This window comes from Propithecus coquereli, unplaced genomic scaffold (assembly GCF_000956105.1).
Source record: "Propithecus coquereli isolate 6110/MARCELLA unplaced genomic scaffold, Pcoq_1.0 Scaffold87, whole genome shotgun sequence".
In the NCBI taxonomy this organism is placed as follows: Eukaryota; Metazoa; Chordata; class Mammalia; order Primates; family Indriidae; genus Propithecus; species Propithecus coquereli.
The window spans coordinates 4,264,278-4,288,958 of record NW_012154951.1 but is presented as its reverse complement, the minus strand read 5'-3'; the positions used below and the strand labels follow the sequence as shown (position 1 = coordinate 4,288,958).

The 24,681-nt window shown below is 36.9% G+C and overlaps 1 protein-coding gene across 1 annotated transcript in view; it reads left to right on the top strand.

The window, feature by feature from the left end:
• Nucleotides 1-19,546, top strand: part of SEPSECS (Sep (O-phosphoserine) tRNA:Sec (selenocysteine) tRNA synthase) — a 37,764-nt gene extending 18,218 nt beyond the window's left edge. The window contains exons 9-11 of the mRNA XM_012664194.1: nt 15,291-15,384; nt 16,721-16,811; nt 18,942-19,546. Of these exons, the coding sequence (XP_012519648.1) occupies nt 15,291-15,384; nt 16,721-16,811; nt 18,942-19,248 (492 nt within the window). The 3' untranslated portion in view covers nt 19,249-19,546. The remainder of the gene's footprint in view (nt 1-15,290; nt 15,385-16,720; nt 16,812-18,941) is intronic.
• The last annotated feature ends 5,135 nt before the right edge of the window (nt 19,547-24,681 follow it).

The window sequence follows — 24,681 nt, the reverse complement described above, 5'->3', positions numbered from 1 at the left end:
ATCTATTAGGAAGCTTTTACAATAGTCAGGAAGTGAAGTTGGCTTGGTGCTAGATGGTTGCAGTGGAGGCGAGGGGCGTGATTAGAGTCTAGGTTTGTTTTGAAGATCGACCCAGTGGGAGTTCTGGATGGGTGTGTTTTATAAGAGAATGAGAAGATTAATTCTGAGATTTTTGACCTGAGCAATTGGAAGGATGGCGTAGCCATTAACTATGATGGGGAAGCCTATAGGTTTTGGGAGAAGACCAGGAGTTCAGTTTTGGACAAAATTGAATTTGGGATGTCCATTGACCTCAAGATAGAAATGTAAAGTAGAAAGTAGGATATGTAAGTTTGGCATTAAGAGAGTGATCTGGGCTGGAGATGAAAATATGGGAGTTAATTAGCCAAGAGGCTAGATAAGATTGCAAGAGAGTGAGTCTAAACAGAAAAGAGGTGCAAGGACTGAGCTCTGGGGCATTCCAACATTAAGAGGTCTGAGAAGAGCAAAGGAGACTTAGAAAGAACATTTAGTTAAGTAGAAGGACTACCAAGAGCATGGAGTCCTGGAAGTCGAATGAAAGAAGTACAGTCAACCCTCTGTATCATGAGAGATGGGTTCCAGGACTTTCCTTGGATACCAGAATCCATGGATATTCAAGTCTTTTATGTACAATGATGTCATATGTGCATATAACCTATGTACATCCTCCCCTATTCTTTAAGTCATCTCTAGATTACTTATAATACCTAATACAATGTAAATGCTGTGTCAATAGTTGTTAGACTGTGTTTAGTTAGAGAATAATGATAAGGGAAAAAAGTCTGTGCATGTTTAGTACAGATGCAATTTTTTTTTGAGTATTTTAAATCCTCATTTGGTTGCATCCATGGAGTTAGAACCCATAAATACGGTGGGCTGACTATATATCAAGGAGGAGGGGGTGATTAACATAGCCAGTGCCACTGATAGGTTAAGTAAAGTGAGCATTAAGATTTGACCATTGGTTAGAAAAGTTTCATGTAAAATCGTTCTTAATCACTTTTCCACGCAAGGTTTATGTTGTCTACATAAATACCATATATGTTTTTATACATTTATGTAAACATGAAATAGTTACACATAATAATGAGCACTTATAATGTGGCAGGCACTCTTCTAAGCACGTTTTTATGTATTCATTTAATCCTCAAAGCATCCTTGTGAGATAAGTATTACTGTTATCCTCATTTTCATAGGAAATGTAGCAACAGAGAAGTATCATATATGGGGTAAATTGTGGAACAGATTTAATTCTAGGCAATTAGGTCTCTTATCCTCTATCTTAACCTCTAGACCTGCTGCCTTTCTAAAATAAAGATAAATAATCTAGCCTGGTAGCTGTGTAGCTATATAGCTATAAGTCTGGAGACTCAGGTCCACTAATATCTAAAGGAGGCAAAAGCAATGAATAAATTTAGCTACTCTAGCCAAAATAGTTCAGTTATATAGTAGAGAGGGTATGTTATTTGCTTGTGTAGAATCACTGTCATTGGGAAACTGTCCCTCCCTGGCTCCAGGTGGTCTTGATGAGTTAGTCAATCACAATGTCCCTTCTTCCTCTTTCATAAGGGTGGGCATATAATCTGGCTGGCCTGCTTCATAGGTAGGCGTATGGAGATAGAGTCCTTCCAGTAGATTTGACAGATCTTTAGATATAAAGGGCTTCTTTCTTTGTAGGTAGTAAGCTCAAAGGATATAATCTTTTGACTATAAGTTACTATATTTCTGGCCTTGCCAAGAGAGACTTCTTGATACTAGGGAATATAAGAGGGAAAAGCGAACTGAGTCATTTGAGACTCTGGATACAGCCATGCCTGCTTATAGACTGGGCTGTTAGATGAACTAATAAATTCCCTTTTAAATGATATTTCTAGCACTGATACTTTTAATTATTTTTATACTCTTAAGTTTTTATGTCATTAAACCCTTCATAATGTTTCCAACATTCATTTCTTTGCAGTTCTACTGCCACCACTCCTAGTTGAAGTCCTTACCACATCACACCCAGATAGATGGTTACAGTAATTTACTTGCTCTTCTCCTGATCCCCAGTCTTGGTCTACTATAATTTGTCATGTCGTAGAACAATGCCAGATTAATATTCTAAAAGTACAATTTTCTTCAAGTTATTCTACTTTGGGTTCTGGTTGCCTGCGTGACAAAGTCCAAACTCCTTAGCTTGCCATATTGATCCTTTATAATCTAGTCCCATACTTTTTAGCAGTATTGGCTCCTGCTCATTCATTTATTCATTCAAACATATATGCGTAGGCCCTAAGGTCACTTCACAAACAAAACTGACATAGTCTTTACCCTCATGTAAACTGTAGTTTGGGGACATCTAGATATTAAATAAGCAATTACAAATCTGATGAGAATTATGAAAGGAAAAGCAGACTGTATGGCAGCACCTATCACCAAACCCCAGCTCTGGAAGGGTCAAGAAAAGACTTCCCTGGAGAAGTGACAGTGTATTTATTCATTGACATTCATGGTGTGATCCTAAGTTAGAATTGATGGCTAGCATAACTGTAGAACTCTGAAAGAGTATTTTAAACTGAGTCTAGAAAGCAAAGTACTGTGTGGTTATTGGAGAGTTTACGTTTTGGATCACTTCATAAAATTAGCTTTCTTTTATGGTAGATTCAGATTCAGTAGGTTTAGAGTGGTGCTGAGACAGCTGCATTTTTTGACAAATTTCCCTGATGAATTTGATGCACATTCACATTTGAGACACATTGTTTTGGGACATACAGGCCACTTGTATGTAAGGCAGAAGCTTGGAGAGGAAACATACAGTGTCATAGCATTTTAATACTTACACATATGTATACATAATAATGTTTTATGGCATTTGAGATGGAAGGCATAAATGCCCCAAATATCAAAGCTTGGAAATATAACTTGTTAGTTGTCTATATTTGCTTCTGATCTTTTACAGTCTTTTTTGTTAGCTGCTTTTTGTTTTATATTGATTACTCTTCAGATTTGGCTAAAATTTTATTTATTCATATACATAGTTATTTTTATTTTATTTTTTAAAAAATTTTCATTTAAATAGATACAGGGGGTACAAGTGGTTTTCTGTTATATGGCTGAATTGCATAGTGGAGAAGTCTAGGCTTTTAATATACCTGTCAACTGAATAGTGTACATTGTACACAATAGGTAATTTTCTATCCTGTACCACACCCTTCCCATCCTCCCCTTTCTGAGTCTCCAGTGTCCATTAAGTCACCTTGCATAACCATGCATACCCATAGCTTAACTCTCACTTATAAGTGAGAACATGTGGTATTTGGTTCTTTGTTCTTGGGTTACTCCACTTAGAATAATGGCCTCCAATCCCATCAAACTCGTCACAAAAGACATTATTTCATTCTTTTTGGTGGCTGAGTAGTATTCCCTGGTATATATAATACCACATTTTTTTTATCTGATCATCAGTTAGTGGGCCCTTAGGTTGGTTCCATATCTTTGCAATTGTGAATTGTGCTGTGATAAACATACGGGTGCAGGTGTCTTTTTTATAAAACGATTTCTTTTCATTTGGGTAGATCCCCAGTAGTGGGATTGCAGGATCGAATGAATGGTAGGTCTACTTTTAGTTCTTTGAAAAATCTCCGTATTCTTTTCCATAGAGGTTGTACTTATTTATATCCCCACCACAGGGCATAAGCATTTTTTTTTCCCACCACATCTGTGCCAGGATGCATTGTTTTTTGACTTTTTAAGGCCATTCTGACAGGGGTAAAGTGGTATGTCATTGTGGTTTTAATTTGCATTTCTTGATGATTAGTGATGTTGAGCATTTTTTTCATACATTGGCCATTTTTTTTTCTTTTGAAAAATGTCTGTTCATGTCTTTTGCCCACCTTTTAATGGGGTTGTTTTTTTCTTGCTGATTTGAGTTCCTTATAGATTCTGGATAATAGGCGTTTGTCAGATGTATAGCTTGCAAATATTTTCTCCCGTTCTGTAGGTTGTCTGTTTACTCTGTTGATTATATCTTTTGATGTACAGAAGCTTTTTAGTTTAATTAAGTCCTATTTATTTATTTTTGTTTTTTTGTGGTATTTGTTTTTGGGGTCTTAATTATAAATTCTTCGCCCACCTCGGCCAATGTGAAGGATAGTTTTTTCTAGGTTTTCTTCTAATATTTTTATGGTTTCAGGTCTTACATTTAAGTCTTTAATCCATCTAGAGTTAATTTTTGTATATGATGAGAGATAGGGATCCAGTTTCAATTCTTCTGCATGAGGCTATCTAATAAATGAATTGGATATCCTTTCCCCAGTGTATGCTTTTGTCTGCTTTGTCAAAGATTGGTTGGTTGTAGGTATTTTGCTTTATTTCTGGGTTCTCTGTTGTTCCATTGGTCTGTGTGTCTACTTTTATACCAGTACCATGCTATTTGGGTTACTGTTGCCTTGTAGTATGATTTGAAGTCAGGTAATGTAACGTGTCCAGATTTGTTCTTTGCTTAGGATTGCTTTGGCTATTCATGCTCTTTTTTGGTTCCATATAAATTTTATTTTATTTTTATTTTTATTTTTTTTTTGAGACAGAGTCTTGCTCTGTTGCCCAGACTAGAGTGCCATGGTGTCAGCCTAGCTTACAGCAACCTAAAACTCCTAGGCTCAAGTGATCCTCCTGCCTCAGCCTGCCAAGTAGCTGGGACTACAGGTACATACCACCACGCTCAGCTAATTTTTTCTATTTTTAGTAGAGATGGGGTCTCACTCTTGCTCAAGCTAGTCTCGAACTCCTGATCTCAAGTGATCCTCCCGCCTTGGCTTCCCAGAGTGTTAGGATTACAGGCATGAGCCACCACACCCGGCCCTGTATAAATTTTAGAATTATTTTTTCTAATTCTATGAAAAATGATGTTGGTATTTTCATAGAAATTGTATTGAATGTGTACATTACTTTGGGCAGTATGGACATTTTGACAGTATTGATTCTTCCAATTTATGAGCATGGCATATTTTTCAATTTGTGTCATTTATGATTTCTCTTATCAGTGTTTTGTAGTTCTCCTTGTAGAGGTCTTTCACCTCCTTGGTTAAGTGTATTCCAAGGTATTTTATTTTATTTTATTTTTTTTTTAGCAGTTATTGTGAATGGAATTGAGTTGTTGATTTGATTCTCAGCTTGGCTGATATTGGTGTGTAGAAAAAATACTGATTTGTGTACATTGATTTTGTAACCTGAGACTTTACTGAATTTATTTATCAATTCTAGGAGTCTTTTGGAGGAAGCTTTAGGGTTTTTTAAGTATAAGATCATATAATTGGCAAACAGGGATAGTTTGATTTCCTTTTTCCAGATTGGGCGCCCTTTATTTCATTTTCTTGCCTGATTGCTCTGGCTAGGACTGTGTTGAATAGAAGTGGTGAAAGTGGGCATCTTATCTTGTTCTAGTTCTTAGGGAGAATGCTTTCAACTTTACCCCATTCAGTTATGATGTTGGCTGTGGGTTTGTCATATATGGCTTTTATTATTTTTAGATATATTCCTTCTATGCCTAGTTTGTTAAGGCTTTTATCTTGAAGGGGTGCTGGATTTTATCAATTGCTTTTTCTGCATCTATTTAGATGATCATATGGTTTTTATTTTTAATTCTGTTTATGTGATGAATCACATTGTTTTGTGTATGCTGAATCAGCCTAGCATCCCTGGGATAAAACCCACTTGATCACGGTGAATTATTTTTTTGATATGCTGTTGGATTTAGTTTGCTAGTATTTTGTTGAGAATTTTTACATCTATGTTCACGAGGGATATTGGTCTATAATTTTCTTTTCTTTTTTTTTTGTGGTGTCCTTTCCTGGCATTGGTATCAGGGTGATACTGCCTTTGTAGAATGAGCTAGGGAGGATTCCCTCCTTCTTGATGTTACGGAACAGTTTTGTTCTTCATTATAGGTCTGGTAGAATTCGGCTGTGAATCCATGTGGTCCTGGACGTTTTTTGTTGGGAGATATTTTATTACTGATTGAATCTTGCTACTCATTATTGGTCTGTTCAGGATTTCTGTTTCTTCCTGATTAAAGCTTTTAAGGTTATGTGTTTGCAAAAATTTATCCATTTCCTCTAGATTTTCTAGTTTGTGTGGCTAGATGTGTTCGTAGTAGTCTCAGACAATCTTTCGTATTTCTGCAATATCAGTTGTAATGTTTCCTTTTTCATTTCTGATTGAGCTTATTTGAAACTCCCTCTTCTTTTCTTGGTTAATTTAGCTAGTGGTCTGTTGATTTTGTTTAGTTTCCAAGAACCAATTTTTCATTTCATTGATCCTTTGTATTGTTTTTTTTGGTTTCACTTTTGTTTACTTCTCCTCTGATCTCTGTTATTTCTTGTCTTCTGCTTGCTTTGGGTTTGGAACCTCTTTCCCTCAGCTTAAAACAGATAGTTTTGCAGTTCACTTGTTCTCCTGTGCTTGGAACTCTGCTGCTCAGTGTAGAGAGGGAGAGGTACACTGCCTTTTGGCTTGTGCAGGTAGGTACCCACCGTGGTATTGCTGGCAGTTTGTGTCAGTTGTACCTCAGACCCCTGGGGGAGTGTTCAGGTGCAAGTTGTGGTGGACTAGGTTAGGTAATTCCCAGATCTCAGGCCCCTGAATGGCATGCTTGAGTCCCGAGGGGACTGGACCAAGACTGGGCTGTCAAACTTGCCCTCAAGCCTTCCTGAGTTCAGGTGCTGGGTGTGATATTGAAGGGAGTGATATCCTGCTCTGGAAGAATGCTCAGGCAGGTGAAGGGCGGATGTGCTGGAAGCCTGTGACAGGAGTGGTGGACCTCTCTTGATGAGATTAGCAGAGGCAGGCAGCTGTGGAACTCACAAGCCACTCACACCTCCCTCTCTCAGCAGTGACAGTGGTCTCTGTCCTTCGGGGGCATGAAAGTGCCCAGCTTGCCAGCTCCCACCCTGACTCAGCTGCAGCAGAGGTGGTGGGGAAGGTCAACCTGCTGTGTCAAGGGTTATCAGATTGTCTGTAGACTATGACTGAAAAAGTTCCAGTAGTGGAGTTATGGTGCCAGGGCCTCCTCTCCAAAGAGACAGGTAGCTCCAGGAGAGAACTGCTAGCCCCACTCTCCTTCAGGGGAGGTGGTAGCTTTAGTCTTTGGGGAACACGAAAGTGCTTGCTGTGGCTTTTTAGAGGGAAAGGAGTGTGCGCGAAGCTCCCTGGGATCCATCTGGGTGTGATAGGTATTCTGTCAGGTGGGGCAGCCATTCCCAAGTGCCCTGGCTTAAATTTCCCCCGTGGAACCTCTGCTGGACCTGAGTGGAAACAGCCACGGCTGCCTTGGTAGCAGTGGGAGGGGCAGGGAAGGGGGAGCAAAAAGCCCCAAATGGTAGGGAGCTGGTGCCCTGGTCCCCTTTGTCCTAAAGGGCCTTCTTGCATGCTATACTCTCCTCTCAGCTGAAAGAGACCCACTCTTAATGCCCAAGGTCCAGGAGACCCATAGTTCCCCTGGAACCCACCGGTTCCCCAAGACTACTGTGGTCCAAGTGGGTGCCAGGGAATGTTGGCTGTGGATCCAGCAATGTAGAGACCTGGGGGCTGAGATTCCTGGGTCAGGACAGCTACAGAAACATGGCCTGTCCACGAAGTGAGGGAAATGAGCTGCATCCTCCGTGCAGAACCTGTAGAGTACTATTGGGAGTGTACCCCACCCCCCCACAGGACTAAAACTGGTTTTCCCATGGCTTGTCCGCCCCAAAAGTTCATGCTTGGAAGCAGAGGCAGCTATGTCTGCAGCAATGGGTGGTGAGAAGAGGGTAGGTTTCTGTCTCCATGTCCCTTCCGGGCTGCCTAGCTTTGAGCTTCCAAAATGGTGCCCTGGGTCTGTGCCCAGAGAGGGTGGGGCCCTTCTCAGGCAGGCTGCACTGGCAAGAAACCATGGGGGATGCAGCTTGCTCAAAGCTTGGTCCCACAGCAGCCGGCTATAGGTTGGTGGGCACCATGCCAAATGCAGGATGGAATGCCTGGTTTCCTTGCACCTCCCCAGTCGGGAGCTCTAGCCCCATCAAGCCCAAACTCAGCCTGAGGGCAGGGTACTGTGCAGTGTCAAACCTACAAAATGGTGCCTTGGACCTGCAAGTGAACCAGAAAGGCTGGGGCCGCACCTAGGCAGGCAGCATGGGTGAGAAACTGTGGAAAATGCTGTCCGCTCACGTCTCAGTCTCAGCCGCAGCCCATCCTGTAGCAGGGCAGTAGAGACCTTCCCAGGGGTGCACGGGAATACCTGGGCTCCTCTATCCCTCCTTGGAGCTGCGCAGTGGCTGCAGGCGCCCCTGTGGTTCCGTGGTATCTAATGGTGCACAGCTCAAGCTATTTTAGGCTCGGATGCTTATAGAATTCCGGATGAGTTCCCTTTCTTGAACGATGTCTCTGTGCAGTCTCCAACCAGCTCCCTATGTTAGGCCCATGACCTGCGTGGGTTGGGGGGTTCTCTTGTAGTCAAGATTGTAAATGCTTGTTTTGGAGAGTGGTGCCCTGGGGGCTTCTTTCTTACTATTTCACTGCATCAAGGACTGTTAGCCAGTCACCAGCCAGGCAAGTTGCCCTGAAACTTCTCCTTACCCACTTTTGGTGCTTCCTGTCACCTTCCTGGTGAATCCTAGTGTTCTCTCCCAGATGATCTGTTCGAAATGCGAGAATCTCATTACTATTCTGGTGTTCCTCTGCATGTAGGACCCACAAACTACCTATGTCTAGTTGGTCATCTTGATCCTCTCTCCTAAAATTTATTTTTAAGCTAAATGGAATATATTATAACTCTGACAATAAGACCATTATACAAAGTTATAAGTCAGTCACTTTAAAAGTATACTTTTTTATATAGGTAGGAACTTTAAAGATTTTTGTATGCTATTATTATAATGCCAAATAAGTATGCTATTTAGTATTTCTTACTTTCGTTCTTGAATTGAAATAGTAAATATAAATAGTTAATCATATGAAATAATTGCTATAATAAACTCATACAAGACTTGGGTAATTTTTGGGTTAAACTTATTTAATTAGCAAGTTAAACAGAGAGTTAAGTGCACACTTCTAAAAAATTACTATTAGGTATCTGAGTATGGGTAGTTGGGTAGACTAGTGTGTCCCCCTTGGACTTTGCCATTTAGCTTTCTATTCTTGGCATCTCTTACTTGATGTCTAGTAGATGCTCATCAAATGTATGTTGAATGAACTAACACAGCGTATTTGGGAATATCTGGGTCAAATGTTACACGATCAATAAGTATCCTTCTGGAAAATAGTCGGGAATCAGATTGTATTTTATATTGACAACCATGTGAATTTGATGTTCTTTTAGAAACATTTCCCTAAATGGATATAGTTAAAAACTTATGAAATGGATGGTGATTATCTGTTGTGTATAACAGGCACTGTACTTCTGGGAGTAGTCCTTCCTGCCTAGCAGAAGCTCTTTTCTTACCTTAGAATTTTGGAAGTGTTGGTTTAGGGATGTTTTGTCTTCTTTTTGGAACCTTAAGAATTTCCGTTATGTCTTTGTTCTTCTGTCTTTTGATATTTAGGGTTTGACTTTAAAATTTTCAGCTATTTATATATGATTCCATTGAGAGCATGTATACATTTTGCTTAGCATGAATGAAAATCCACCCGCTTTGAGAATGGCTGGCAGGAATATGTACCTCAGCTAGTGAATGGATCCAGCAGTCAGCTCTATTTCATTGGGACTTTGTTCTTTATTATCACTGGGTAAACACATTATGGCAGGAATTTTATGTTGTAGTGGTATTCATGAATTGGATATCTCCATCCCAGATGTCAAGAGGTGTAATGCTCTTTGTAACATTCAGAACTTTGTTCTTTTCCTTTTATCTAGATACATAGAGTAGAGTAGAAAAAACAGGGATAGGACAAGAACAGGTTTATAGCCACAGTGTTTTAGCACATGTTTGTAGGAGTCCTGCTAGCTAATGTTAGTGTTTTTATCCTGAAAACTCTTAGGCTAGGGGAAAAAATAGTGAGTGGGGAACTACCATTTTTATGAATGTTTGGTGTAAGTCAGGAACTATGCTAGGTTCATTATAATCATTATTTCATGTAATACTTAGAACAAGTTTATGAGGTAGGAATTATTCTCATTTTACAGATGAAGTTGAGGCCCAGAGAAGTTAACTACTTGCCCAAGTATCAAATAGAAGTACCAGAACTGCCATTGAAACCTAGGTCTGTGTGATGCTAAAGCCTTTGTGCTTTCTGTCTTACTGTTTTTACTATCTTCTCACTGCTTCCAGTCTCTCATCCATCGGTGAGAGAGTGATTACTCACTCTGTGCTAGGCATTTGGGCCATAAAGATGATGATCTCGTGACCCTTCCACTCTATCTGGGGAGGTATGTAAAACCCCAAAGGCTCTCTAATGTACTAATTGGTTTCATTTAAAATTCTATGTATAGAACTTACTTAAAGAATATCTAGAAGAGTAATTTTCCAAGTATTAAAATGCTCATTTGAGAACTCTGTTATTGTAAGTGAATAAAAGTTTGCTCTTTAATAACTTCGTTCAATAGGCAAGTCTTTCTGTTGAAAAATGTGGATGTCTTCCATAAACCATAATTGCATATATGTAGCATAAATATTTTTTTTTATTGGATTTTTTGCAGAAGTAAGGGCCTCTTTTGTTTAAATGGACTTGCTTTTGAACTGTGAAAATTTAATCGTGATAGTTTATTGGTTCAGCTCTGGAGAAGCTGAGGCAAAGCTATTTTGCTCCAGCCTAAGCTATTTATATACCATCACTGAGAACTCCTTTTTATATTATTGGTGTTATTGCATACTAAAAAAGGAGTGTTAAAAGAAAACTTAGGATTTTTTTTTTTTATTCTGTGCCCTTATTCACCACAATGATATTTTTAGAGGTTATTTCTTCTAGCTATATCTCTTCAGAAAAGGCATTATCTTTTTCACTGTAGAGGCAGACAAGAACTCAGCTTGAAGCTATTCCTTCTCAAGCCTTCCTTTTTGAAGGGTGAAAGGATCAGAGAGAGTGGAACTCTGTGTGTGCATTGAGCCTCTTTGCCCTTAGCCCCTTCTTGATCAACACATTTGCTTCATTGAGAGGAGAAATAACCATGAATTTAACCGAAGAGGCCTTCAAGAAAAGGGGTTAAAAATGTAAGAGCCTGTTTCTTTGAATTTCTCTATGCAAAAAGAAAGATCAGTCTTGGAAGTTTATCCACATTTCTGTTTTGCTTCTGGACAAAACCATTGTTCTGCTTAGCTTTCCTTTTAGAAAAGTGCTTTGCTGAATAGGGCCGACAGGTAATCATTTATTGTTGCAAGTATCTGCTGAATTGGACAAGTGCAGAAGAGGAATGACAGTACTGTGGCTGCTCCAGCGGCTGGAATTTGTGAGCTGAAGCTTGGAGGACAAACTAAGTTCTAAAAGAACATCAAACACATAACTTCAAGCAGTATCCTTATAACAGGGCTAAGTTTGGAAACATTAGTAGATTTGCAGCCCCAAAAGTGGAGTTGTTGAATCTCCACAGAAGCGGCAGATTTCAGGTGCAGATATGGGGCCTCAACAGCTTGAGTTCAGTGCTTTTGCCTCTGAGGCAAGGCCCGCCGACTAGGCATGGATCCTTTCAGCTGGCCTCGGTTATGGACAGCAGCATATCATATTTTATCCTGTTTTCCTTAAATATGGACATTTGTGTGCTTGAATATTTACTTACAGTCTGTCACCCATCCATCCATTCATGATTAATCCATCCATTCATGTTCTCATTGAAATATTAGACTATGTTTCCCTTTTGATTTATTACTCATCTTGTGAGACTTATTATAATAATATGTGAAGTTCCATTTCATCTTATAACATGAAACAGTGCATTTCAAAAGACATAATTGCATAAGACCTTTTCCTTTAAAATTAAGTGAATTAAGTACATCTTTGGATTCTGGGGAGAGATAGGCTAGATGTTGGGTTTCATGACTGCAAATCAGTTTGCAAAAGGCCATATGAAAGATAATGCTTAATGTAATTTAACTTCTCTCCCATTAACTTCTTGAGCTATGGTGTAAAGTTTTGTATTTTTATTCTAGAAATATAGCTGACATTAGCATTCAGGTATACAGTTCAGTTTATCTCTAGTGAAAAGTCTTTTAGAATTAAGTTAAATACAGCACAGAGGACATAGAAAATCAATACTATTTCATTTCTTTTAAGTAAGATCTTTCTATATACATTTGCTTGGGTTGCTTATAAATTTTTTTTCTTTACAGAAGTATTTTATAATAAATGTCAGTTATAGATTTCACTGTAGCAAAAAATAGTGCAGGTTCTGTAGTACCTTTAATATATCAGGTAAAAAACTGCTTAGGTAAGTATTAGTGTAGGATAGTGGTATAATCTCCAAATAATATTTTTAAGATGTAGGGATAATAATAGGAGAGCATTTAGGACCTAATACATGGTATATTATAAAATTCAGTATATTGTGCTTTAAGATATTTAAAGCTTCCTTGCTAATTGGTTTACCTATCATTGGTTTAACCTTTATACGGAGTAGAGATACTATAAATATTTGCTGATGGATGTGAACTTGATTCAAAATGTTTTTCTTTTTTAATTTAATTATTCCCATGTTAGTGATAGGTGATATTTGGTTACCTTGGTATTATCTTTATAGTCTAAAAATATCTATGCTAATGTTAGCTGCAGTTGAAACTGAATCCTAGTGACATTAGCAAGTGATTGATAGAACTGGTTAAAACTAAGTTGTTAAAGTATTAGAAATTGAACATTGGGCAAATCCAGTTTTTTAATAGCCATGTATGCATCAGTAAGTTTAAAAGCACCCTCTAGGGGTGTTACTAAGGAAACATTTCCCTTTTTTCAGAAATAGCTAACTCAAGTACAAATTAAATACTCATCAGGTTCCTCTTATTCTACAAATGTGACCATGGCAGTGTTTAATGTGGCAGCCAAACTAGGAAGAATAATATTTTAAATTGGTCTTCATCACTGAAATATGTAAATTGGAGAAAACTTTGCTTCATTAATATATGAATATGTGTACTTACGGATAAATGAAGGATGGGTGTGGGTTTTTTTGTTGTTGTTGGGGGAAAATGTAGGGGTCTGTAGAAGACATTTCCTGGCTATCAGATTTGTTTCTGCTTATGAGATGTTGATGAATTTGGAGTAGGAGAGAATTAGATAGACAGAGTCAGGTTAAGACTTTGGTTGAATAATATAGATAAAGAAAAATTGGCATTTAATATCTAAATGAAAATATGTGACTGCTTTTTTTTTAAACAATGTGGAACATTTAAATTAGTGACCTAGTTGCCTTTTTAATGGCAAAAGAGAAAGGCTTATAATATTTAACAGTAACATTTATTGATAGCTTCATTAGATATGACAATTGTGGATGTTAACTTTTTGAACATAAAAAGAATCCATTTATTTTAGTGATCCATCTAAGATTTCTTAATTGTAATACATTGAGAATTAATCTTATAAAATATCCTAAGATTTAAGAATGATTATTAGTTTAAAATTTTTAGGTCAGAATATAAAATATATGTACTGTGTTGACAAGGATAAAAATGTGGTCTTCAGTAGACTCATTAATAATTCATAAACCTGGTAGGAATTTTCCTTTTCTCTCAATCTTTACCTAACAAAAGATGGAGTTAGTCATCTGTGTGCTTTAGACATGAAAAAGCTACTCTGGGACCCAGTGTAGGATCAGAGTCTCTAAACCGTACCTTTGGGAGAAAACAGAAGCAGGTTTTGTGGCCTTTGAAGTTGAAGTGTCATTTCCTGCTGTCTCCACTTGGGTACTCTGTTAGCCCTTGGCTGAGTTTCTATATTTTGACCGCGGATGGAGGAGGTCAGTGCAAATGGGTTTGTTCAGCTACAGACATACTTGGGCATACTTCATTTTAGCACTTTTTAAAGGCCTTATGAGGAGAAGAAAGTAAAATTTTAGTTCAAATAGTTGTCAACTTAGTATTTATTTGTAACTTTGTTAAACGGCCACTTATGTACATGCGACATTTTGTACCTATAAAACATAGTTTTATTATATTTTCTACTATTGAATATACGTCATTTTTCAGAGTAGGACAATTTTTACTTCTAGTTGTTATGTTCTTTTTTTTTTTTTTTAAAGAAGTAGAGTCTTTCTATGTTGCCCATGCTGGCCTTGAACTCCTAGGCTCAAGTGATCCTCCTGCCTCAGCCTCCCAAGTAGTTGGAACTACTGGAGTTGCTATATTCTTTTAATTGAGAGAAGGGAATTGTTAATTTTACCTTTGTGTGATTTAAAGGAAATACATTTTAAACTACCTTTTAAGTACCTTGCATAACAAAGTCTGGCATATTTTTCTTGATGTTGGGGAAACAGTAGTAAAGCAGACAGTTCCTGTCTTCAAGGAATTTTTTCATCTTAGTAAGTAGTAATAGGCAATACTGATTTAAGCAAATAAATGAGATAATTTCAGATTGTGGTAAGGAAGCAAAATAGGTATTGGTATTGGAAGGAGATTGGGAGTTGGGGGTGGGCAGAGCTGTACAGCTACTTTAATAGGGAGGTAACAAAGGAAGGTCTCTATAGACTGTGGCAAAAGGGGCCACTCAAGGAGTGATCTGGGAAATGCAGGGAAAGCAGGCATAAAGATTTGGACACTAGAACAGTTGGAAAAGAGGCTAATGTGGCGGTGCTTAGTGAGTGGGGGAAATGACAGTCCTGGGTTGGGTATATTGGCTGGGTCACATCAGGTGGGGCCTTGAGATGAAGAATGTGGTCTTTTAATAGTTATAGGATGAAGTCATCCTGGAGGTGCATGATCTGTTTTATGCTTTTGAAAGACTGCTCTGGCTTCTGCGTGTAGAATAGATTGTAGAGAGGTGAGAGAGTAGGCAGAGAAATCATTTAGGATCTATCGCTGTGTCCAGGCAAGAGGTTTATGGCTACCTGGACTAGAGTGGTAGCTCTGGAGATTCTAAGAAGAAGATGGATTTGTGATAGCTACTTAATAGCCCAAGCTAGGAAATGTGGTTCTTTGCCTTTACCAAATCCTCTGATTTCTGATAGTCGTGGCAGCTTTGAATTTCACTATGTTGTGGCAAAGGAGAGAATTGCTTATAGGGCAGATGGATGAGTTAATTTACAGTACAGACTTCGTACCAATCAGATTTTGTCCTATTAAGTGTGACAAGTTACAGTAAATATTTCGATTTGTTTTAAATGTGACATTTTGTTGTTGCAGGAAATGTTTTCATATTTGTCTAACCAACTAAAGAAGTTGTCAGAAGCCTACAATGAGAGACTATTGCATACACCTCATAATCCTATATCTTTAGGTAATTTTTTTTTCTCAAAAAAAAAAATTTCATCCCTAGGAGGAAGCTGAAATTCCTAGAAAGAGAGAGAACTTTTTCTGGTTACAGTAATACTTCTAAATTCATTACAATATTAATTTGTAAATTGAAAAAGTTTAGATAGCCTTTAGAAATGCTTTAATGTATTTCTAACATAAAACCTATAGACTGAGGAACTCTGAATCAATATTAAGTATTAAAATGAATACATAGAACATAATACTTTGTCTTCTAATCAGAAGCAAGGACTCTATATAAATAATTAAAACTTTCTTCAGTTAACTAACAAAACACCAACATATCAGAAATTAAAGCTTTTCTTATATTGTTTTTAATGCTGTCATTGCTTATTTTCTTTAGCCTCTCCATATTCAAGAAATCTGTATTTATGGTAATTCCATTTGTTTGTATAAGGACTATGTATTTTTGTCATGTAGTATAACGGCTACTAAAAAGAAAAATGTGAATGTTGACTTTTACACATTTAACTTTTAAGCTTCATAATTATCCCTTTTAACTTGTGAATATATGTAATATGTTTCATATTTCACATTTATCTGTGGAAAGTAAGGAAAGTGAATCAATTGTAACTGAAGCCTTTTTCAGGAATGGGCTTCTATGGAAAAGCATTTGGGCATCTATATATTTAATATAATAAAAACCATCCCAATGAGTCAGTCCTTTGCTCATTTATAATCTATGTAGATGTTATAGAAGGTGATATTATATTGTTTGAATCCCAATTCTGCTATGTACTAGTCTCTAACCTCCTTTTCCCTGTCTATAAAATAGAGATAATGATCCCTCACATGTAAAATTGTTAAAACATTGGTTGAGATTACATTTTTAAAGTATCTGGCATGGTCAATCAGTCCTCAGTGAATGGCAGCTAGTAGTAGCGGTATGTGTGGACTAGTTTACCCACACAGCCTCAGGATGGCAATTTCCATTTCCATATGCAGAAGGTGATCTACTTAGCCTTATACGTGTGCTGAAATATATCCCACATTCTCATTTTACAAGTTCTTAAAACTTGGTTGAATTTGAATAAACAGCTGTACTGATCATGTCATTGTTCCATCTATTTAGCTAGAAAAATTCAGTCTCTGGAATGGGGATATAGAAATTCTCATTCTGAACATATTAATTTACATTTTTTTTGTCGGATATGCAAACAAATCCCTGTAGTTTATTAAGTGCATTAAAGTGAAATTGTGCCACTTGACAATGAATAAAAAGTAATGTCTTCATCATTGTTTTTCGAGTCATTTTTGTGCTGATAAACCAAGACTTACTGGGATACTTTTTTCTTTTTCAGCTGTGACACTTAAAACACTAGATGAATACCATGACAAAGCTGTCACTCAACTTGGCTCAATGCTTTTTACCAGACAGGTTTCTGGAGCCAGGTAAGCATGTTTAAAAGAGACTTGCGGCTGGGTGCGGTGGCTCACGCCTGTAATCCTAGCACTCTGGGAGGCTGAGGTGGGTGGATCGCTCAAGGTCAGGAGTTCGAGACCAGCCTGAGCAAGAGCAAGACCCCGTCTCTACTAAAAATAGAAACAAATTAATCCGACAACTAAAAATATATAGAAAAAATTAGCCGGGCATGGTGGTGCATGCCTGTAGTCCCAGCTACTCGGGAGGCTGAGACAGGAGAATCGCCTGAGCCCAGGAGTTTGAGGTTGCTGTGAGCTAGGCTGAAGCCACGGCACTCTAGCCGGGGCAACAGAGTGAGACTCTGTCTCAAAAAAAAAAAAGAGACTTGCATTTATTTGGCTTTTCAAAGCTAACTCTAATAAAGTACCTTTCCTCAACAATAGTCCCCCAGGTATAATGCCGAACTATACTGTTCATCATGGAGTAAAAGGGAGAGAATCTGTAAGGCTATCATATGCCCACCTGTGGACTGTGTATGCTTGAAATAGTCACAGAAAGATATGAATTTTGTTTGTTTTAATAGACATACAAAGTTTTATTACCTCTCTGTACAGATTTTAGTCTTTATTTCGTTTGCTAGATGATCTTCAGTGATGTCACATTATGGTATTAGAAATAAGTCATCTTCATTACAAAATTCAAATGAAAATGTTAAGGAAAAGTCTACTTCCTAAAATAAAAAGATTATACAATTCTTGCCTAAGTACTGCCTCAGAAAAATGTACCTTTTCCCTCTTTAGTATATGTGACATGAAAATGAATCTCATTTTTCATTTTACATTTGATGAGATCAAAGCAAAATAACTGGAAATGACACATTTTACTCTAAGTACTTTTCTTTTTTCTTTTCTTTTTTCTTTTCTTTTCCTTCTTCCTTTCTTCTTTTCTTTCCCCTCCCTTCTTCCCTTCCCTTCTTTCTTTCTTCCCTTTTCCCCTCTCTTCCCCTTCCCTCCCCTTTCTTTCCTTCTTTTTTTTTTTTCCTAGAGATAGGGTCTCACTCTGTTGCCCAGGCTGAAGTGCCAGTAGTGCGATCATAGCTTACTATAACCTCAAACTCCTGGGCTCAAGTGATCCTCCTGCCTCAGCCTTTCAAGTAGCTGGGGCTACAGGCATACCACCGTGCCGGGCTAATTTTTCTCATTATTTTTTTTTTTTTAGAGACAGGGTCTTGCTATTTTTCCCAGGCTGGTGTCTGACTCCTGGCCTCAAGTGGTCCTCCTACCTTGGCCTCCCAAAGTCCTGGGGTTACAGGTGTGAGCCACCTTGCCTGGTCTCTAAATACTTTTCTTTACGTGCTTCTATAAAAGGACAGCTTTTTAAAAGAAAAGTCTTAGATTAATTAACTTTTTACCTTGATGAAATCTTATCTGTATAAAGTATAGTTTTGACACTTCTATAATGGTTTTATTGATCTTGCTTTTAGTGCTGCCACTATTTGTGTTTATGTTTAGGTCAAGCTTACTTGACTTTAAAAAAGACGTAAAAGACAAGAAATCTGCTTATATCTAAATATGCCAGTAAAATCAACCTTAAATAATGCATGTGCCATTGCTGAATGTTGCCATTTGCTGACCACACCCCACTCTAAGCAGTTACATGATTTCTTCTGATCTTTGCCTTAAAACCTTCTGTTGCATAGCACTGATCAGATAGTTGGAATATTAGCTTGTTGATTATTTGAGGTGACACATGACAACCAAAGTGGTTTGACTTGCAAGTTTTAATGTGCCAGTAAAACATATATATATATATATATATATATATGAAGTCAGATTCCAGATTTAGCACAAAAACAAATAATTTTATTTTTACCTTTTTGAAAAAGATATAAAGGTGTTTGAGATTCCTAGAGCTTGTAGCTCTTTCATAGAAGGTAAGTAAGTGGTAATCACCAGGCAGGACTTTTCTTTATAAAATGGCAGTGTATTATATAATTTCATTTTAGAGCTGACACTGTCTGTTTCCATAGGCCATGATTTATGGCTGTTTTTAAACTTCTTAGTGAGTAGATGTAATCTTGGTAACATATCTTTTGTTTATGGGTGACATTCTGTTAACATCACCAGACATATTAAATTGGTAAATCTTTCCCCTTTCAGGGTTGTGCCTCTTGGGTCTGTGCAAACTGTGAGTGGCTACACTTTCAGAGGCTTTATGTCGCATACAAATAATTACCCCTGTGCTTACCTCAATGCTGCTTCAGCCATCGGAATGAAGATGCAGGATGTGGACTTGTTCATAAAGAGACTTGACAAGTGTTTAAAGACAGTAAGAAAAGTACAAAATAAAGATAGTGATGTATCTGGAGTTGACAATTATGACCAAACTGAAGATGTGGCTATTGAAGAAATGGCTTTAAAACTAGATAATGTACTTCTTGACACATACAAGGATGCTTCTTCATGACGTGTGAAGGGTTTCTTCTTGATCATTTGAAAGAAATGATGAGGCTATAGTACAAGCAAGCAGTTTTTAAAATCGTGTGGTGAATAGTCAAGGAATAGACCGTGGTCTGACCTAGCTATTGATGATTGTTAACATTTTTTATTCTTAGACTGCCTCAATCCTTATGATCCTTAACAGGTTATAATATACAATTAGCATTTTTCTAATTGTTAGAATATTTGTCAATTAAGCATCATGATTCAGATAATTCTTACTATTAAATAATATAATGACAGTAAAATTACCTCTGATTCTCTTGGAAATGAAGAGTGCTTCCTCCTAGCCATTCTGTACCACAAATTGCTTATATTTCTGATCACACAGAATTTAGAAAGATCTCTAATGCTACTAATTACTAGATGTTTGCTGAGGTGTGTAAGTGCAGTATGCCTGTGAAATGGACATGCCCCAGGGAAGCAGAGTCAAAGTATAAATTTTAGTTTTGACCCAAAAGCAGGGTTCTCAACTGGGGATGACTTGCTTGTATCTAAGCAGCATCTGGAGCCTTTTATTTTATTTTTTTGGAGATAGGGTTTTGCTTTTTTGCCCCAGGGTAGAGTGCAGTGGCATCATCATAGCTCACTGTAACCTCACACTCCTGGGCTCAAGCGATCTTCCCGCCTCAGGCTTCCAAGTAGCTGGGACTATAGCTGTGCACCACTGCCCCTGGCTAATTTTTCTATTTTTTTGTAGAGATGGGGTTTCCCTCTCGCTCAGATTGTGGAGCCATTTTGGTTGTCACAACCAGTGAGATGCTATTGACATCTAGAAGGTAGAAGCCAGGAGTGCTGCTCAACATCCTATGACGCACAAGACAACCTAAATACAAAGAATTATCCAGCCCCAGGTGTCAGTAGTGCTAAGGCTGAGAAACACTGCTGTAAAGGGAATGAACCCCTTGAATAAAGAGAAGTTTTTCATAGCAACTTTAATTATTCAGTAGTACTTCAAAGAAGATAGCTTTATAAATATTACCAAACTATGCTATGTAGACAATCTTAAGTGATAACCAGGGTCACCAGTTACTAAATATGTCATTATAACTTGTTTTGTATGGCACTTTTGCATTTTTCCACTTGGGCAAGTGAAAACTTTATTCTACTTTTTTTGTTTTAAGCAGCCCTTATATATTGGTTAGTTTGTTCAAGTGCTGTGCACAGTCAAGATGGGCTAACATGGGTATTTTTGTGCATATTTTTGCTAGGAAGGTGAAAACGACTATAGTGTGATAAACAGGTGTAGTCCTTCCTCCCTGCCCATATGCTCATTTTATGAGTCTGAAATTCCAGACTCACTGGCTCTAAGAATTATTTTTGTTGTTAATTTTAAGATAGACTGATGTCTCATAGCCTGAGGAGTTAGTGAAGCTTCTGAATACACCACCATGCCAAAACCGTGTTTTTCAAAACCCGCCCTGTGGATCATTATTCCTAATAGACACTCATGTGGGGAAAAGGGTCTGTGTACAAATAATTTTGGGAACTGCTTTTGCAAACTTGCCTGTTGGCATATTAAAGGCTGTAAAAATTCCTTCAGTAAAGAACCAATTTGAATATTTCCTTATCTAAAGAGGAACTCATTTTTTAAGTGAAATATTTATTAATGACCCATTGAATATACTTTCAAAACACTACAATAGAGAATGCTATGTTGATGTCTAGATTATGTTTTTCTCATTGATCTGGCAGTGTAAACTATGAGAAAGGGATTCCCTGGTATTTTGGTGACATTGTACATTGTCCCAGACCATTTGTAAACATGAGCTCAGACACATACTACTTCCTTTAATGTGTCAGTTAGAATACTTTGATCACCGGCTGGGCAACCTGGGAAATCAAGACTGTGTTGAGATAAAGTATATAATTATAAATATCATAAAGTTTATTTTGAATGTATTTATTTTATCTTTGGAGTTCAAACATTTAAAAAAATTTGAATAGCGATAAGTAGTCATTTCAAAGGAATAAATTCTGGATTAAAAAGTTGTGTAATTTTTTAATGTGAATTTGGGACTGAATTGCAGAACCAGTAAAGCTGAAGAGTTGCAACAGAACCTCTGGAGTCTAAGAAAGGGAATGAAATGATTTTGCAAATGTAAATGCTGGCAGTGCAGCTTGCTATACATATAGTAAGCCAAAATTGTTTTACAGAACAAGTGATCTATATTGTTGTGATCATCATTTAGCCTAAGAAAGGCCAGAGCCGAGAGACTAGCAAATGTTTTCTCATCTGCAGTGTATCAGCAGTTCTTGGGCTTCAGCTGCTGAATAGATAATAATTCTAATTGAAGATAAATTACATGAACCCACATGTGAATGATAGATACGTTACAACATTTCGTTCCTGATGTATAAAATCAGCTGCAGTTTTTATTATTAACCCTTTCTTTTTCAGTGATTTTAGAATTCTGGCTCTATTCCTGCTGGCTTAAAATTTGATCCTGAAGTCATAAAATTTACAAGAGTTTTTGAAGGGATGTTGCAGGTTCTGTATATTTAGGCTTTCTTTGCCCCCAACCCAGTGTCATTTTTACTCACTCTCTCCCATTTCTGCATAAAATTATTTATTATCAATTGCTAGTACTGATTGGTAAGCCTCATAATTGACCCTTGTTATCTTTGAACTGCGACAGGGGCAATGGATGGTGCATTTCCAATTATTGCCTAAGATGACCTATTCTATCTCTATGATCCAACTATCCTTGTTAAGACTATCAGGTAAAATTTGGAGTTTGGTTTTTAAAGTCAATGGGCTCTGGTAGTCTGCCCAGGAAAGTAAATTGAATAACACAAAATATTCTTTTGATCACTATGCAATGTGTTACCTATAGACATGGCAGAGAAAGGTGTTTTAAATCAAACTCTAAATTTTGCTCTTAGGTCCTCTGCCGATGAATTCTCTGTCAGGGAATGATATGTGATACCAGCCTTAGGAACCTGGTGTTCAACTATAAATCTTTCTGTTTAGCTTTTTGTATTAGTTGAATGAAGTTATAGAGTACAAATTATTGAATACAGTTCTGTTCAGCCAATAGGTACTTGATATACAGAATGACAAATTTAAATGTAAATTAATTTTTATCTAATATTATGACCCAGCACATAACTCTACTTTGTTTTTGTTTGTTTAGCCACCTCATAATAAGAAATGTCATTGAGGCCTGAGCTATAGAATGTGCTTTTATTTTAGACTACAGCTTTCATAGACTTTAGTAAAATTTAAATTAAAGGTAATTTTTTTTACTGGTGATAATATTTTAATATTGAATTAGTAGCTCATCCTGAGAATTAAATTTTATTGTCCTTTCATAGAGGAAAATAACCAACAGTTGAATACAACAACAACAAAACTCTGATGAGTATCATTCATGTTATGCTCAGAGAAATTTTTTGGAATATTTACACATTTGGTGCATATAAAAGTTGAGTTTTCTTTTCCCACTTTCTAAGACGTACTAATTTCTGCCAAGCCCTTAAATGGTTTTGTTATGTTTTACATTTATAAGACCAGCCTTATTTTGAAAAAACTGAAAAAAGTTCAGTTTTCCTCACATAGAAGTTTAGTCATTTCAGAAGTTTCATAACCTCTGAATAATTTGATAACAATTGAATATGCTGTTAACAGTAAAAAAAAAAAAAAAGTTTCTGTAAACAGTTTTTTTTCTTGTCTGTCACGTTGTATTGGTTCTGTGTCTCTTATGGCCAATTTTAGTAAACAGGTCTAACACCCACTGCATCCTTTTGTGCCTTACTTTTTACTTTCATTTCGCCATTGTGATATGTACACATGTAATATGGTAAGTTTAAGGAAAATGAATACATCTTTGTAATTTCCCACCTGATATTCTGCACCTTAAGCTAAGGCCTTAGGCAAAATCTGGAAATGTTTATACTGTTTTGCTTTTATCAAATGGTGTCAACTTCAGCTTTTAGAGAAATGCGAAGAAAGGCTATGTTTAACTGTGTAATTGTTGGGGATTTTAGCCATGAGAATATGAAGCTGATGTTAGCCTCATATACAAACTCACTGTATGTTTTACCAGAAGGAAAAAATGTTTCCAGAAATATTTTTGGTGTAGACTGTTTAAAAATAAAAATGAATTGTATAATTTATTACATGAAATAAATTTTTAATAAATTATTCACAGAATATTGTATTATTTTACTTAATTATTACTGTAGATAAAATCCAAAAGTACAAAAAACCAACACTAAATTACTTACCTGTTTTTTGATTGAATCATCAGTATCAACTTGCCCAGAAATCAGCAAGAAAAGTCATACCTATAATGAAAGAGGAAAGAGATGGCATTCCAGCAACCATTTTACAAAGGATCTATTGACTCTACAATGTTGGGCACTTAGAATTATTGAATCTTTTCTAAAAGAAATACTATTTTTTATTTGAAAGTAAAATAGGTTAGTATAAGTTCTTCAGATTTCACTTCTAAATTGTGCTGTTTGAATTTTGCGGGTAGTTATCTTTGATTTGGAATTAGATCTCTGCATTGGTGCTTACTAACCATATGAGCTTACAAATCTAACCTCTTTGAATCTCAGTTTCATCATTCGTAAAATGGATACAACCTTACAAGAGTGAGGATTAAATAATATATGATAAAGTGATTAACTCAGTGCCTGCACATAGCATTTACTGTTAAAAACTGCCATGATGCTTTTCATAAAGCTGTACTGTACTAAGTTGTACTAGATTTAAAATCAAATGTATTCATTATTATTTAGTTTATTTAGTAGTACTTTTTTTGAGAGGGAGTCATCAATTTTGTCTATTCTGCAGTAGAAATTAATTTTAAAAGTATATAATTGATCTTAGATGACCATCTTTTTGTATTTTCAGGATTTTTCTATTTGGCTTTTATGAGTTTCCTTTTGTTTTGCATTTATGTTTGAGAATTTTTTTTAAAAAACCATTTTTAAAGTGTATTAACTATTTTATGCACCTGAAATTTCAGATCTCAACCCAGGAGAGATGTACAGAAATTGTTTGTGTCACAATGACTTCCACATCGATTGTATTATCTGACCAGGGTTTTTGGAATAGTCAGCAGACCTGCAGACATAGCAGTTGTTCAATATATTTAGCCCTATTGTTATATGACTTTAGAGTAGAATGGCTGATCGTGGCTTCCAAATTTATATCTTTAGCAGACCTCTATTCTGAACCCCACACTCATATGCAACTGCCTGATGGACATCTCCTGGATGTCTAAGAGACATCTCAGTCTCCACATGCAAAAGGTGATTCTTTGATCTTCCCCCTATCCCCCCAAATCTGTTCATGCACAGCCTTCCCACCTCAGTGGCTACACTTCTGTTCTTTCAGTTGTTTAGGCCAAAAACTTTGTTATCTTTGACTTTTCTCTCTTACATCCTA